The sequence below is a fragment of the Labrus mixtus genome, chromosome 1, assembly GCF_963584025.1.
Source record: "Labrus mixtus chromosome 1, fLabMix1.1, whole genome shotgun sequence".
NCBI lineage: Eukaryota > Metazoa > Chordata > Actinopteri > Labriformes > Labridae > Labrus > Labrus mixtus.
The window spans coordinates 22,352,859-22,370,583 of NC_083612.1; the positions used below are offsets into that span (position 1 = coordinate 22,352,859).

At 39.3% G+C, this 17,725-nt stretch overlaps 1 protein-coding gene across 1 annotated transcript; it reads right to left on the minus strand.

The window, feature by feature from the left end:
* Positions 1–13,643: 13,643 nt before the first annotated feature.
* polr2m (RNA polymerase II subunit M) lies at positions 13,644–17,648 on the minus strand. The gene is made up of 4 exons (XM_061038564.1): positions 17,314–17,648; positions 15,717–16,289; positions 15,331–15,553; positions 13,644–14,350 (listed from the first exon to the last, which is right to left on the minus strand). The coding sequence occupies exons 1-4, from the start codon at positions 17,421–17,423 to the stop codon at positions 14,207–14,209; spliced, it is 1,050 nt and encodes a 349-aa protein (XP_060894547.1). The 5' UTR covers positions 17,424–17,648; the 3' UTR covers positions 13,644–14,206.
* Between the last annotated feature and the right edge of the window lie 77 nt (positions 17,649–17,725).

The following is a 17,725-nucleotide window of genomic DNA, read 5'->3' on the forward strand; positions in this document are numbered from 1 at the left end:
TGAAAACTCCCAGGTACTGTACCTGGCCAGGTAAGTCCAGTTTACTGATACACAGCCCAGTGGAATGAACAGTGACATTATTCAAATAGTATGATAGGATGCTCTAGGGCAGATTAAAGAGAGTTAGAATAAACTTAAAGCATCACAACTTCACAACACTAACTAAGCTGTAAAACATGATGTTGCTCATTATTGTATGATAAACACATTCAAAATAAATTCTTCTTGGTAGGAAGTAAATTCAGATTGCAGTAAACGTATTTCTTTGTATAGAAATAAAGCATTGCACTACTTGAACTAGACTCTATTTGATACCTGTCTCACATGCACACTTGCATCTTCCAAATGAGATTGTGGTGAAATATTTTAACAATAAATCTGCATAAGATTTAAGTTATATTCCACGTGTGCCAATGTAAGAAAACCTGTTTAACTAAAGGGTTGTTTATATAAACATATACTCCTCTCCTATCTACCTTGATATTAGATGGAAAGCATTGTGGCTATTTCTTGTATGGCCTGTGTGCCTCTCTTCCTTTTGTTGCGCTCATTACATTGACACATGTATTTCTCAAAGGATATTCAAAAAATATGTAGGACTTGGAGTTTATACATCTAGGACCTTGTATTACAGAGGTGATTTTAGGTGTTGGAATTTGAGGGGGGGTTTTTTTTGGGGGGGGGGGGGGTGAGTTTGAAGGTTGGGCCACACAATGAGCTTTGCACACTTAATAGATGGGGAGCTTTCTTTCAGCTCATCCTTACCTCCACACCTTCCTGACCATGTTACAATGTAATGTTGCTTTAGTATCTAGTTTACCCTCATTGTAGACATTTTTCAATTTAATGAGAGGAGAAGCTGAAACCTGGGAAGACAAATCAAATACCACAACACCAATATAATGATACACTAACAGAATGTTTGATTAAAAATAGCTATTTCATTACCTGATTATAAAAGTACTGTAGTAGTAATAATGTATGTTGATGGTAGACCGGTCTAAATTGAAAACATTTAAAAACCTGGAATATTGTGACTCTAAAGGCTCTGAAGTCTTAGGGGATAATTGGTTATTTATGTGCAGTTCAGTATGTACATAAAATCCAGAATGTGTTTAGATCAGACAACTCAGATAAATCTTTGCGCCACATGTGAGCAGTGTCTGTCACAAATAATCAGAGCTGCTGCTTCACAGGATACAACTCATTCAGGTTGTCCAAACCCAAAGTATGTGGCAAACTCATACACAAATATTGACATTAGAAAGTGAAAGCATGCTAAAAATACCATAATATCAAGACATTATGGTTGCACAGCTGGGCGACGTTTCTGCTCTGGTCTACAGAGATCCACTAATGATCATTCATGTGGACTCCATATCCTGTCCCAAAACCCTCCAGTGAATTTATCTTTAAATGGACTCTCTCCCCCCCCCCCCACACACACACGCACAGACACACAGACACACACGCACACGAACGCACGCACGCACGCACACACACACACACACACACACACACACACACACACACACACACACACACACACACACACACATATTCATTCAGTCACACTCTGCTCTACTCTCCTGTCTCTTTCCTCTCTCGTACATTAGCATTAAAACAAGCGTTCATAAAGTCCTATGAGAAGCCCATTTTCTGTGAGTACTTTCATTGTGTGATTAAGCCATCCATATGTTTTTGAACAACAAGCTACAAATGCTCGGCTGCAAGAAACAACTGTGTGTTCCTCATCATTTGTTGTGAAAACAGTCCCTCTGCTGGCCTCCCTGCCCCCGGCCTGCATTTTCCCCACTGTAAATCATGATGAAATGGCTTGCAGGTGTCAGGATTAAAGAATAGTCTCAGAGGACGCTGGGCCACAGACACAGTCACAGCTGCTTCTCTCCTTTTGCCAGCTCCTTTATTACCATTTGTTTTCTGTTTTGTGTGATTGTCTTGTAGTACCAGTGTTTGGCTTGACAAAAAGCAAACCTGTAGAGGGTTGAGACTATACATGGAGCTTTGCTATAACTGTTCTGACATGTTCTTTAGGAGAGGGTATTCAGGGAAACAAGTGACCATTTTCTATATCATTGATGTCACTCAGAGATGGAGATCCTATCACAGATTTGAAACTATTCCATAACTATTGAACAATAAAAGACAAAAAATATATATATATTTTAAAGTTTAAAGAAGACTCAGAGCTCCCAAAACATGTCTGTGAAGTTTCTTGTTATAAATACACTCTGATCCTGTATTTATCATGCCGATAAAACCAGAACTCAGAACAGGCTGTTTCTGTGTCTGTAGCTTTAAATGCAAATGAGCTGTGTCTGACCACAGCGGCTCAGGCTTTCTTGCGCTATGCCTGATTGCTTACGGTGAGAAGGCAGACTCAGAGGGCAGAACAAACACCTAGCTGTGGGAGTGTGACACACATGGGGGAGGGGTTATTGTCCTTTGTGATGTCACAAAGGGAAAATCTCCAAAAGGCCTGTTTAAGCACACATTTTTCTGAAAATTGGAGCAGGCTAAAAGATGGAGAGGATGGGCTTTTCTTATAATTGGGGGGTTTGTAGGTTAGACGACACATATTAGTGTAAGAAAAACACGGCTAGGTGTACATGTGACCTTTAAATACCCCTCCACTAACTAAGTGCTAACTAATCTGGCAAACTGGTTGGAGTTTGCAAACTGCTAATTAATTCAGCAATAAAATATTTAGAATCTGTAGACTATCATGGGACCAGGTTTTAGTATCGGAAGTGTTCTAGTTTACATTTACTCAGCTGCAGCATTTAGTCATTTGTTGAAGTTATTTGTTGTTGTTGACGTTGATGTTTTTACTCAAATTGAATGTGAACTTCATTAGTTTTGATGATACAAGACTTAACTATGGAAAAAAAAACATAATCCAGTTACATAATGAAGTAAATTCATCCTGAAACAACAGTGACGCACTACAAACTGGACATGATCACTGCCACTAATAAAGATCTTTTCTCATAGCAGAAAATGTGTTTCTCAGCTGTAACTAAAACCATTATAGATGGCTCTGTTCCATTTAGGTGCCCCAGTAAGCCCAGCCAGAGAGCCAGCATGCACAATAGCAGGACCCTGGCACTCAGAGCAACTAAACGGACAACAGCTTTTGTTCCTTCCATAAACTTCTGAGTCTGACAAGTCAAAATACTGAAACATCTATCAACAGAGACTGAAAGAAGAATGATTCTGAGTCATTGCCATTTTATTGTTAAAAACATAGAATTAAGTTTGATAACATGATGGGATCTCTAAAGAATAAAGTGAAAACAAGAAGACAGATCATTTCCTTCAAAGTTTTCACTGACACCAAAGGATTGTGGGATATTTTATGATTCATGGAGGGAGTTCGGTTGAGTTTGCAAAGATGTGCCAGTGAATTGAGACTGTGCAGACCAGCCTGCTGAGTGCAGTTTGTTGTAAATCTTGTATATAGTGTAGATCTGTTCCAAGCACGTACCAGCCACACTTCACATGCAAGACTGACATAAGATGAATGTTTAGAGTGCCCGCCCTTGTTTCATTGCACTTGAGCCAAAGAGTTGTAATTACGATTACCTTGTATCCTGGGTCCAAAACCACTAGGAGGACTTTATAGTTGAGCTCCACTTCTTCAAGGCCAAAGAGACTGATGCTGAAGAAAGGAGAAAGAAAGAATGAAACTGGATACACACAATGATTAGACAGAGTGATTTTGAAGACTTATTATATTCACATTGAACAACATGTATGCTGTTACCTGATGTTGCCCATTAACCTTATGTTTAAATCAAAGTCACTGTATTGTTAATTACTCCTACTTCAATGCATTTTCTTCATCTTTTTTGTAAGATGCCAAACAATGTCCAGCAAAGGGACTGCAAAACATGAAAACTAGCATTTCAGCTAACTCGGATGCTTTTAAATCTGTTGATTGTCCTGTTTAAAATAAACATACACATTTTATTCACATGGTCACTTGGTCTGTTGAACCCACTGTGAAAAAAAACATACTGACATTTAGACATTTAAAATTAACATTGGTCTCGCTACGACTGCTATAGCATGTTGAACTGTCACTTCAACCTAAACAAATGTTGTTTTCGTGACACTTAATGAAACAACTTGTGCTTGATGCTGACTTTTTTTTTTCAAGGAATGGCTATCTTGAAATGTGTTTTTGCTTTTATTTGTCATTAAAAATAGTTTAATACCTAGCACCTTTTGTTTTGTGGCAAATCTATGATCAGGGGTCCAGGTGTGTGTGTGTGTGTGTGTGTGTGTGTGTGTGTGTGTGTGTGTGTGTGTGTGTGTGTGTGTGTGTGTGTGTGTGTGTGAGAGAGAGAGTGGGACCTTTAAAGTAAGGACACACACAAAAATCTTTTGCCTTATTTGTACGATATGATGATTTATATTTGTTATTATTCAGAAGTTTGAGATGTTTTCAGTCAAGCAGCAAGCTGAATCATGGTAAACACCTTTTAGGATATGTGAAGAGACTTAAAATATCCATTGACAGGCTCACTGTGTGAGGTATAAGGTACGACCAAAAGAATGAATGGATGCATTAAAAGTTCCATGAAATAGGACTTTGAAGTGGTGGCATCAAAATGACAATGGTGATTACACAGCTGAGTCATGTTACACTCATTGTCTGCTCCCAGCAGTCAGACCTCACAGTCATCACATTGCAAACCCTTCTGCAGGTGCATCTAACTTGGTTAGCAGGCAGTTAAAATGTTGCCTTTTTGCCATAAACCCAATGATCTGATTACACTTAAAGTTACTTCATTCAACAATAACTTCCACACTATTACTGTAACTATGCAAGAGCAAGTCTATGTCCGAATACATATTTGTCAAAGGTGGTTTCCCAAAGATAATGTTTTGGTGTTCAAGCAAGGATGGATTCTTGGACTCTAAACTATTGATCTGCTGAAAGAGCACAGACATGTTTTATAGAGGGCAAAATATGTCGTACAGTAAAGTTCAAGGCACAAAGTAGTTTAGCTCAAATGTATGGATTACATATTTTGTAAGGGTAGATACATTAAGAACAATAGCAAAAAATAAAAGTGATTTGGATCCCAGGAGAAAAGGTTTGTCAGGTCAGATTGTGGAGAAGGTGTAACATGTCTCTCTGTTACCTTTTTCAACTGTCATCACTTTGGTTGTAAATTTGCCCATTAGACCAGTAGACATGAGATCATTGACATATCAGGCTCAATATGATATACACATTATAAATGAAGTATAAAAATTGATTTATGAAATGTTTGACGCAATGTGTTTCCCAACATTGATGTAATGGCTACTACAAGATGACTAGCAGCACCTGCCTGAAGACGCCCACCATAGAGCCTTTAAAACAGGTCCACTATCAGCACAGCCTTGTTCTCTCCTCCTCCTCCATCATCATGACTCGTCCACATGCTTTGTATTAGGTAGTGCTGTGGGCACCTGTAGGACTGACATAAGGATGTGTTCATGAGTGAATCAGGACCATATGTACATGTTTGCCAGAGTGTGATACATTCTTCTTTTGTCATGGCTCTCTTTGTCATCTTGTTATGTTTTATGCTGACAGAGAAGAAAGAGCAACAGGAAGACACACAGCTTTTGTGAATTCTGACTGCATAGATGACACTGTACCCTTATGTTCCTGCTCTCACACATATGCTGCTAAATTGTTATGTCCAAAGAAATGTGAACAGACTGTATGGTTGTTAAGTATTTAGTATTACTTGTTGTGATACAAGGAGGAACATTTGTAATATAAAGACAATTAATTTTGTAATTTAATCATCACTGATGGTGCCATTTTAATATAAGTTACAAGTTCTTGTCAGTGCAGACTAATGGCCACTCCTCTCTTGTGTCTAAGCTCCATTCATGAAGATCCATGACACCGTGTTAAACAAAGCTTTGAATGTACAGTACTAAAGGTCTGTCCCTCTGCCAAATGTCCTAAACTGGTTTTGTGGGCTAAAAGTATTGATTGTTGCTCTAGAGAATCTGACTCGACTCTAAAACTTGAGCAGAAATGTTCAGGTGCTTGGGTGCTAGTGGACTAGTGGTTAGTTTGCCCACCCAAGAATTCGACCTATGGCTCTTTTGCTTCATGTCATCCCGCACTCTCTCTCTCTTCCTGATTCTCGACTCTATCACAGTCTCTAGTAAAGGCACAAAAAAAAAAATCTAAGAAAAAATTACTGGTTGGAATTATGAAGTCCTTAATCTTACACTTTTTCACTCAATTAATGCCAAACTTGTTACACAGCATCTTTAGACTGTCCTCCACTAAAGGTCCAGACAGACTTTTAAAAAAAATCTTGTGACAAAGTGAGCCCACAGTTCGTAAAAATGTTTTACTATAAAATAGTGTTGCAAAGAACCAGTGCAAATTCATGATACATTTATTTCCAGTCTAATGGTACGTCCGGAATAGGATATTTAAGATTCAAATCCAAAAACAGATGTTTTATTGGGACAGTATTTGTATTTTATTCTCACATAAAATAATGCAGATTATGACAAAATTATGTTTTTAACCATTAGTTTTGACACTTCATAAGCAATCAGTCCAGTAAAATAAATCACAATTATTTTAACTTATATAGATGATGTGTTTGTCTTAGTATCTGGATAATTAAAGATCTAGTGTCTGAACTGCTCAGGGAAGGAAATTGCAACTCTTTTGAAATGTGAAATCAATGAAATGGACATCGTTTGCAAGTATGAACATGAGTTTCAGTGTCTATGCCATTATTTTTTAACTGTGTTTATATGTTCACATTTGTTCTGTTTTAATTTGTATTGCTGCAGGGCACTCCTAAAAAGGTCTCAGTGGGTCCCCCCTGATAAAAGGATACAAAATTGAAACTAGTTTGGTCTCACTGCTTTTGTGCCAATGTATTTAGTTTTTTATTGCATTGAAAGATTTTGCCATATGTTTGAAACTGAAACTATAAGCTTTCATTATTTTTTATTATTATATTTTGCTCTACTGGACTTTGATCTGACAGTGACATGATAGAGCTGTGCAAAACTTTTAAGTACATTATTATTAAAATCATTCATACAAAAGGCATTGCCAACACTAGAAACATTTCCTAAGTCAAATAAAGCTGCATTGGATATCTTTTTCACATAATAAATTACGAGGGTTTTCACTACATCTCCCTGAGGTAGAAAAGACACCACTAGAGGGCGACACTGTCACATTCACTCATCTGACAGCTACTCCAAACAACTCACCAGATCTTTACACTTCTAAATAATGATTAGAGGATTTGAATTGCGGTTTAGTTTATTATCTGTGCAAAGTTGGATATCCTGTGAAAGGAAAGACAGAAAAGGTGGAGGTTCACAAACCCAACTATCTAACTTGAACGAATAGAGATCTACACATGCTTTACAACAGAGTGAGAGCCATTCCTGTGTCCATTCTGTTATCAGTGCTCATACTCTCTTTTCTTTTCCTTTTCTTTACGTTTTCCAAAACAAGCTTTTTACTGAAATGTTTCATCTCAGCTGGATTAATTTACACAGTGCAGGAAGTCGTGTAATGAGAGGGTGTAACTGCCTCTTTGTCCTACAGAGAAAACAAAACGTTAATAAATAAATCAGGAAAACAGCGTGGGCCTCCCACTCCAGCTCAGTCTCCCCTGGTTTATCAAACTCTTATCCCAGCATCCTGTGGGGCCGGTGCCGTGCTGCAGAGTCTGCGCTCCAACGTGCTGTACCGCAATCAAAAACACCTGGCCTCAGGGCTTGGAATGGTCACAACATTACAGCATATAAACGAGCCAACTACACCATATAGAGGCCCCATAATTGTTGGACTGGAGAGGATTTCTGGTTTTTTTTTGTTGTTTTTTTTTTTACTGCATGGTTTTACTATTGTTGTAAGACACAAGAGCCAGGGCCAAACGTATCCGTCCAATACAGACTTTATGAACACAATTATGCAAACAAATAGGAATTACTCAGAAAGCTGAGGCCTACTACGCTGAGGCTGTGGGAAATAAAGTGAACTGTCCTTCAGCTTTCTGTGGTTTCCAACATCTACACATATCCCTTTCACACCTGCAATACAAGAAATAAAGGATTTGGCATCAACACTTTTTTTTTTTTATATTTTTGAGTTTTTTGTTTCATGACTCTCAAGTAAAATTTATTCGGCAGAAATCCAAAGGCTGAGTTTCCTCTTCTGGTGCTTGTTAGTTGGGATTGTTCTCAAATCAAGGGGCATGATTTCACTCAGGCAGTAATGAAAAACAATATAATGTTGTTGTGGTTGGCCCTTGTTTCTGGACAGCTTTGGATTGATGTCACAAACAACTCTGGCCAAGAAATTATACCTTAGTCGACTGGTACAATGTTTGATTGCCACAACTGATATTTTATAATCCCGACCAGGCTATTACTGAATAATATAATACACAAAGGTAATCCACATTGTGTAGTAGATTTATACATCAACACATACATAACTATAACAAGTAAAGATAATCTTGTGACATAATAACACTTTAACAAATGATTAAGTTTCAATAAATGCAAGATGAGGGGTGTGAACAAAAAAATGTGTAGTTTAGTTCCTGGGGAGGGAAAGTTGGACAAAAGTGCATTGTTGTTGTAGCATTAATGTGGATACAAGAATAAGAATTTTCCTCCTCATTATGAGCAAGCTGCTGGGCAGGGTCTCTGGTTTCTCCCCCCTGCCGTGCCCTGGCACCCCCACAGCATCCCCACAGAGACGGCTTCCTTGCAGTGATGAGCTTTTGACAGGCCCCAAAACAGCCCGCTTAATGCTGTGCCAGGCCAGACATGGAGCGGCTGGGACGCTGGCAGCTTCTTGGCCCACATCATGCATCACGGGCCTCAACCCATTTTACCCTTAGTTTCCCTCCTCTCCTCTCTTTCTCTCTGTTTCTCCACCCTTCCTTTTTTCGAGAGCCTCAGGATTGTTATGCAAAGCTTTCCAGGCAGAGATGTGGGAGTTCCACAGATGTATCCAGATCATATGTGAGCACATGCTCCCACCGCAGGGAGAGACGACAGTCCAGGCTGGCTGTGCAGGTGGCCTCAGCTGGGACATGAACAACACCTTGACTCCCACAAACTCACTATCTGGAATCAAACAGTAATTTAAGCTTTTTATCGCATTAAACTCTTGACAGCTGTTCATCCTCCACTTTCCCTCAGTGACACTGACTCTGGCCTTATAATACATAACCATGTTATGGCATATTTGACATCTATTGCGAATTTGCACAATGACTAATAAAGTACAAAGTGTCTAGATGTCTAAGTCTAGATGATTTGTGTTACAAGAGTGAAACAAACTAAACTGTTTTTTAAGATTCATCATCAAAATTTGACATAAGAACAAGAACTCAGGCTGCAGGGACACAGAACAGAGTTACTCTACTGCCCTCCAGTGTTGATCTGTTTGTACTGCCTGCAGACTGTTCCTGTAAACATGCAGTCCATCTGCTGCAAGACGTGACTACACAAGGATAACTCATTACAGCTATACCATGCCTTTTCCATTTGTGGTCACTTTTATGGCTTTTGAACTGTAAACATTGTTCCAGGGAAAAGGAAACACATAACGCTTATGTTGTGACATTCTTACGTCGCTGAAACTCTAACAAATGGTTTACACAGCTTACATTTCAAACTGGTAGTCTGTTAGGAATATGAAACTAGGAATAAACTGTGTCAAATAATTAAATAGCAGCTTGTACAATTAATTAGTAGTGCAAACTCATTTTAATATGTATTAAAGTTTATTAGAAGCACATGTAATTTCTGCAGTAGAGAGAAATAACCTCTCATCTATTATTTCTTTGTGATTACACATTTAAACCTGATATTATAAGTGGATGGAGGTGAAGACTTTTTCAAAGGATGTGAGAAATTGGCTGCTGTTAGAAAAAAAAAAGAATGACATTTAACTGTAAACAACATAACATAGTGTGAAATAAGGCAGGACCAGTGAGATTCTCACACTCAACAGTTTACCATGTGTAAAAACAAAAAAAACACACTTTGGACACATCTGCAAGCAGCCACATAGACTTCGAGATTTGACGTCATGAAACTTACAGTTTTTCTAATGAATGTTGGTATGCGTGGGAAATGGAGGGATGTAAGGGAAAAGGACAACAGAAAACTATTAACCCCAGCATATTTCAGTTTATAGTCAGTGTGTGAGTTGGTTTATGATAAATCACATGAGGCTCAAATATATATGTGAACCTTTTTTTTTTTTTGTCCAGATGTGGAATGCATAAGTTTATTTATTGCAGACCTGGACTTGAACACAATTGTATTGTATAATTATATGGTAAAATACAGATTTTTTTTCCCTTCACACATTATACTATGCAGTTACTGTCTAGAATTTCTGCTGAGTTGTCCGGAGGGAATAGTGTATGGAGATAAAAAAAAAGAAAAAGTCTCTTTTTGCAGGTACTCATTAACAGCAACTGGAGTTAGCGACTAAAAAAAAGAATCCAATCTCTTCTCTTCCTGGTACAGTTCAGGCCACAATGAATATGGTTTGATTCTAATTTACCATCAGTGTTAATTAATGAACAAACATGCAATCACGGCTCTGAACAGTTATGTAAAAAGCTAAGTCCTGGTTAGTCAATTTAAAGAAAGGATCATCTTATAGGCATGAAATAACACAATAAATCAGTCCCATGACCATGTTTTACGACCGGCACTCAGTTCAGGAGCCATCTGTCAGATTCAGCCACCAGTCAGAGAATATTTTCCTCCCTACATTACTGGTGAGACAGCTGCAGGACTCTCATGAACACTGCAGCCACATATCATGCTTCCTCAGGCAGTTAGCAGCGCTGACACGAGCTATGTGCCAGTTTCCTCTCTCTCGCTCGCTCACAAACACGGTGAGATATCTGGAGACCCCCGCACAGTCCTGTCAGGAAACTATTCACTTTAGTTGTCTCTGTGTCAAGAGAACACACACATGAATCGAAGACACACACTGGCAAAGGGCTGTGTGCTTCTTTCTCACAGCTTGTGGCATTTCCATATTAAACATTTGTTCAACTTTCACACTAAAGATAAACAATAATCAGCTGCTGTTTTTTCTTTTAACTTGCAATTTGACTTGTTCTGTAAGACCTATTTTAATATATTTTAAATGGGAATAACTTTTTTTGATATTATAAACATACACTTACCATTTGGCCAAGATTGATATAGTTTTCTCTGAAATGCATTAACTCAGGTAATGTCCTTAAGTAGCTGTTCATTTCAACATTTCAGGAAGAAATATTGTTCCTGTATTATTGTTTCACTGGGGCTTCTATCTAAAATAAAGTTATTGATCTGAGTATTTCCTCTATCCCCCATTGGTTCTTGAGCAGTAAGAGAGGAGAGAGCTGGTTCTGATCGGGATGAGGAGATAAACTGAAACCTTATCTACACCAAGCTGCTGTGTGCTGCATTATTTCATATCTTTATTTACCCTGAAGAAAATATGACAGAAACATCAGAGAGTGGAAAAAGCATGAGCTCAGACTTTGTAACCTGGCAGATATAATCCAATCATTCTGCTGAGGGCCTTACTTTGAGTTTAACGCCACTCTATACATCATGCTGTATATCTAATTTAAGGCCGAGCTGACTGCTCTTTGAAGATGCAGTTTTGAAATCACGTTCTAGTTTTCCCCTCCCAAACAGCAAATTACTCCTACTCCCGCAGGACGCGTGATTTCGGACTCTAAGTTTGGAGCAAATCACTTGCAGACTACTTCACAAGGAGCGTATTAACCCGAGACAAGGGATCTGGGATTCAAGTTGAAGTATAAACAACCTCATCATCGATGGACAGCGTAGGAAAGCTTTGACTGTAGTGAGTGTGTACTTGGTTCCACCTCAACAACGTCAACATACGCTCAGAGTTAGGTTTGACGCCAGATACCACAGAGAAAAGCAAAAATGTGCCCCATAATTGGTAACAGTCTGTGAATTTATGTAAGCAAGGTAGGCTGTAATTAATCCCAGCACAATGAGGATCCTCTGCGAGGCGTGTTCATGGAATTGTTATTGGACGTCACCACGCCACTCTGGATCCCATCAGATTCGGAGTCTAAATAGTCTGCAATCAGGTGGGGATTTCCCCCCCTCAAACATCTCCAACCAAAAATTACCAAAGGTTATCAAAGAGCATCTACCATCAGACTCTGGCCTACACGAACCCACCCTCATTTCCACTGAAACGTGCCTTAGTGCCTCCTTGCTTCCTCATTAAAAAAGCCCAAATCCGGCAGATGAAATGAAGACGGGCTGCGGTCTCCTGTGTGAGTTGGAAGAGGGATGATGGGAAAGGCAGGTTGGAAGGATGCTGAATGTAATTGGCACTTCTTATCTAACACATATTAGCAAAGTTGAGAAATGGTATTTGCCATGTTGCATTAGCCTGCTGCCGTCCCATCATTGCCTGCCATTCCCAGCAACAACACGCTCCAAATGCAGTCCAGATGTCTCAGCCATCAAGCTTCAATATTTCACAAGCGCCGCATTAATCTTATCAAGTGTGTCACAGATCCCAGCCTGATAACATCTGCAGGGTTTAAGAAAATCACTGCCTGCAGCTGACCATAGCTTCACTGCAACCTGAAACTGATATCTCATGCAGGTTTATTTTGCACATGAATTAACTTAATAAAATGAAAGTCTGACACTAATTAGTTTGTATCTATTTGTCAGTGAAATTTAAACATAGGCAACCATGGTGTGGGAAGGAAAGAGGGCTTCACTGAAGCACACATTTGTGTTGCATTGTAAGTCCTTCATATTTTTAGACTTGATATTTGTAGGGCTTCTCTTTCGAAGGAAAGTAATGCACATTTAAATATTTCACTTTTTTTAATTGTAGAGCAAATGTTAGGCCCATTAAATAAGACAGCGTAATACCGGCACTTGAATGTTGCATCTGTCACATAGTTTTGCTTCTTGTTTAAAACTAACGTATAAATAGATGAGTCTTAGATAGATAAAGATGGGCAAGTGATTATGCTGTTGTTATATTGAGTAGCCTGCTTTTGCTTTGTCAGTAAAACACCTTAAAGAATTCAGTTTGTAAAATGTGCTCTGTAAGTTTATTCATCATTTTTATTAGACTGTGACTCGTAAAAACATGGCATCATGGCAACATCAGCTCTTTCCTTCATTGTACCTGTCCTCAATGCATCACAAAATAAGAGCACATTGGTGAAAGCCAACAGAATGCAGTTTGTTACAGTCAGAGGGACACACACAGCATCCTTTAAGCTGCTACAGAAAGTCTACCTATGAGTCACAGCAACCACAAAAAGAGTACTTTTAGCTCTTTAAGTGAAAACAGTGGCCCAGTTTAAAGAGCAACATTTATTCTATTTATTCTTTTTTTATGTTCTTGCATACTTTTGTTTTGTTTGACATCAACAGGCCACTGTATACCACTGAACAGAAATTCAGAAATATCTCAGAGATCAATTCTCAATTCTTATGTTTACTGAAAAAGCTGATGCGTTATCTGCCAGCGTCTGTAACTGAGGAAAACCCCTGACTTTGAACAAACACGACCATTTGGAAAAGCCACTGTATTTATTTAATCCTGTGAGATAGCCTTTCATAATGACATCTGTCTGCAGGCTCGTGTCTATTTTCCATACAAAGTTGTAAAAAGTCATTATTGTGTCATAACAGTCTGCTCCAACAGCTGATGAGCCTTAATTGCATATGAGGGATTATAAACAAAAAGAGATCTCAACGTCCAAAACGCTCAGGTTCAAAAAGCCACTACATCATCAATTCCAGTTTACTGGTATGAAACATTCCTGAAACATGCTTAAAATGTAGCCTTAAAAATCCATTTGAAATCAGGTGCTATTATAATTTCTGCAAGAGATTTAAAAACTGGCCAAATACAAACTGAATGACAATTAGGTTAGCTATTTTCTCAACAGTTTGCCCTGAGCTGAGTCTGGGATACAAACTTTGCCTTCACACCGTTAAGACTCTTTCCTCTCTTAAGAATTCTTGTCCTTGGAGTGAAAATCCTGTTTGATGGGTCCTGATTGCAGGGTCCAAAGCCTGTTTCCCTCAGGGCCAAGGTAACTCTGGTTTTCCCAGCTCTGGCCTTCCAGGATCAGTCCTCTTCTGAGGAGCGCTGGGCTGCTTCGTCGTGAACCTCTCTGTAGGCAGCCATGGGGCCACCGTCAGGAGTGTAGCTCCCCATAGAGATCTTCAATCCCTCAGACAGTTTCTGGGCGGCCAGCTTGGCCTGTAACTCCTGAAATTAAACAGAATACAGAGAAAAGTTGACATGAATAGGCTGGTAACAGAAAAACAAGCACATTATCATAAGGCAGCGCAGCCATAGCTATTAGACTCTTGGTAAAAGAAGTACTGATAATAAGCTTAACAGGCCTCTGTAAGCCGACAGCAGCTCACTGTTTGACATTTGGCTCTCAAGTCTTTACTTTGGATGGGAAGTGATACTTAAAGCCTAAAACAACTGAACACTGCCCTCTAGAGCTTAAGAAGGGATCTGATGTGGACCATTGTTTTCAAGTTTTGTCAAGATGAACTAAGAATATAAGAAAACAACAAACTTAACAAATACAAAAATGATATCTTAATCATTTTTGTTAACTGTTAAAAAGAGCAAAGCTGTGTTGAAATGCCTTAAGCACTGTGTAAGAACTCCTCAACTTCAAAGAGACCAGTGCAGGAGTTGTTGGGCAAAAAAAATGCAGGTTTGTTTGGCACAAGAGTTGAAGAAGATCAACCTTATGTAGGAAAGAGGCTTTAGTAGCAAGACAAATAAAAAACAGTTAGGGAACTTCGTAACATATTCTGGCTTTTCTAGCGTTACCACTGTGGACTTTGTGGAAAATAAAGAGGATGTTAAACCGCTGTAAGAGGCAGGGCAGAATCATTCCTTCACATGGTTTTAGATATAGGAAGTGTTTCCCGTCTAAATAAGCCTCAAAATCATGTCTCTGCTACTTCCACTGGATTCCTTGGACACTCCCATTTTACCTTCAACAGGACATCCATCATGCGTCTTGCATGATTAAAACATGGCTGTTTCAGTCTGCATGTCCTTCAAATGCTTGATATTCTCTATGGCTGATTGCAATGACTTCAAATTCAATAAGATAACACCCTGCAAGGAAAGGAGCCACAAATTTGCCAAAGCAGGTTAAAATGTTTCCCCCGGTCAGTCTGCTTACAGTTTTTGTGTGCTAAGGACTCAGCGACACCAACCTGCTGCTTCTTGGTTTGTTCCATCAGGAGTGTGGCCGACTCTTCCAGAGACAGGAGCTGTGCCGGACTATGGTGGAGAGGAGGTAGTTTGGCTGCAGTGATGTCATCCAGGTGTTTTCTGTCCCGCTGCCTCCTGTCCTGTGTAGAGAGCGGCGAGGAGCCTGCAGAGGACTGGCTGGGTGAAGAGGATCCTGATGGAGATACGTCACTTCTGTGGAGCAGTCTAGAAATACAGACGAGAAGATTTAATGTGCAATCAAACTGAAAAGAAGTATGAACAAAGGCAACTCACATAAGGTGCTTACTTTAATCCACATGAATTGAGTCATTTTTAACATTAAATTTACATAATTAAATCATTACATTACAAAAGAGAGTCCACTTACTGATTTGGTTTGAATTGTTGCTTCCTGGGAGCTGAAGTCTTCTCTTTGTTTTCCAGGAAAGTTACAAAGTGAGGCTTTTTTGGTATCTCCTTAAGTGAGTAATTTTCTCTTGCTGTGCTCTTTATCGGGTCTTTAGACTCACCATTGAAACCAGTACTAGTTTCAGATAGTCTGACCCTTTCTAAGGCCTCCACAAGGTCACCCTCTTTTGTCTCAGCAGAGTTCAGAGAGGCCCCAGCAACAGCCGTCTCCATGGTTTCCCCAGCAGCCACACTGGAGACAAACTGGTCCTGTTGCTCTTCCAAAGAGTCATTTTCGTGCATGCTAACAGAGGCAGGAGAGCTCTCCCGGTCCTGTATGGCATCACCTGCAGCACACTCACTTTGCGTGTTCGGGTGAGCACGCTGCTGCACGGCGAAAGCTTGCTTGTACTTGGACTGTAACTCTGTGCTGACAGCAGACACCAAGCTCCGTCTCCTCTCCTCTTCATCGTGGAGTTGAACGGCAAGGCGTACTTTCTCTGCGAATTCTTTGATCTTTTTCCCTTTGTCAGGAAGAGTCTGTAATAACCTCCTGGTAACAACACAAGACCATTACTTCATGCAATATTCAAAACGGCCTTCAAAGATACAAATGTGATTTAGTATCTGCACATGTTGTATATCCTTCCTGTACTTTGGTTTACATTAATTTATGTATCTCATTCGACATTAAAAAGAACTATTACATGCGCATTATACTAATACTATCTGATGTTACACTGCTGTTTAGTTTTCAACTGCACTAAAATACGCTTTAAACGACAAAAATGTCTTAACTGTAAAGCATATTAAATCAAATCTCCATCAGTTATAAGTCATTCATACGTTTGAATTATTTTGCAACATGGGAATGTAGGCTTTGTTTTTACAAACATGGTAAAGCTGGACCACAGTTGGACCAAAAAGTATGAACAACAACTTGTTATTGAATCCCATTCTATGATCAAATTCAGCATTTTCCCCCTCACTAGCACTAAAAATATCTAAGACATCTTTTTGAAAGTCATCTTAGACTCGCTTCAGAACATTGTAAAACCTGAGTGTAAACTGAGTCACTGATACCTGGTAGGAGAATATGGAGTATAATATCCTATAACCTTGATATCTGAATACTCTTTACAAAACTTTATGTAAAAAAAGAAACACTACTAACATGAGAAAAAGAATAATATCTGACATCACCAACATGTTACATACATTGGAGAATGTAGCTCTTAGTTTCACTCCTTCATCTTACCACTTCTCATTTGTAGGGTAATAATAACATCAAGTGTGTTGCAGCTTTATGCTTTTTAATACGCCTGTTTCATAACATATTACTGAAAAGATTGTATCTGTGCTCTTTTAACTTTAGACGGGTTGACCTGGAAAGACACCCTGAAGCTTTTAACACATTCAGTCACCTCGTTTCTTCTTAAATTCAAACTACATATTGATTGTTTTGTGAGACAGGAAGTGCCTGAATGAGTCGTGTCTGATCTTAACCACAGTCTGTACCTTTCCTGCCTTCATTACCCAGGAGTAACACAAAATATGACTAATCCGTGTGAACTCACTTGTTAGAGAGTATATTCTCCTGCCGCTGGAGCAGCTCTTGGAGCTCTTCTTTGCTCTGGTGTCTCAGGTCTCCCACCTGTCCCTGGCGCCCTGTCCACGGCGAGGACATCACTGTTAGCTAGAGACAGCTAGCTACAGCCATTCAAGATTAAATGTGAAACTTTAAACAAACTCACGTTACAAGCTGAGCGGCTGAACCCACTCCAGCTCACTGACCTTTAAAGGTTAGAGAGCTTAAACTCCTCTAAAGGTGGTAAAGTTCACGTTTTAATACAGCTGTCAACAACATTTCAAAGTGGGGGCTCCTCCTCTTCTTCTTCTGTGGATATTATTGGCAGCTGGCATCCAAAAAGTTGCATTACTGCCATCTGCTGGATTTAATTATTACTCACATTCCTAAATCCTCCTCAA

Bases quoted from the DNA above. Each gene is read 5' to 3' on its own strand.
- polr2m (XM_061038564.1), bottom strand. From the start codon at position 17,423: ATGTCCTCGCCGTGGACAGGGCGCCAGGGACAGGTGGGAGACCTGAGA. The intron at 16,290-17,313 runs GTGAGTTCACAC...TGTTGTTACCAG, and splicing joins GAGAATATACTCTCTAACAA to GAGGTTATTACAGACTCTTC. The intron at 15,554-15,716 runs GTAAGTGGACTC...CTGTATTTCTAG, and splicing joins CAACAATTCAAACCAAATCA to ACTGCTCCACAGAAGTGACG.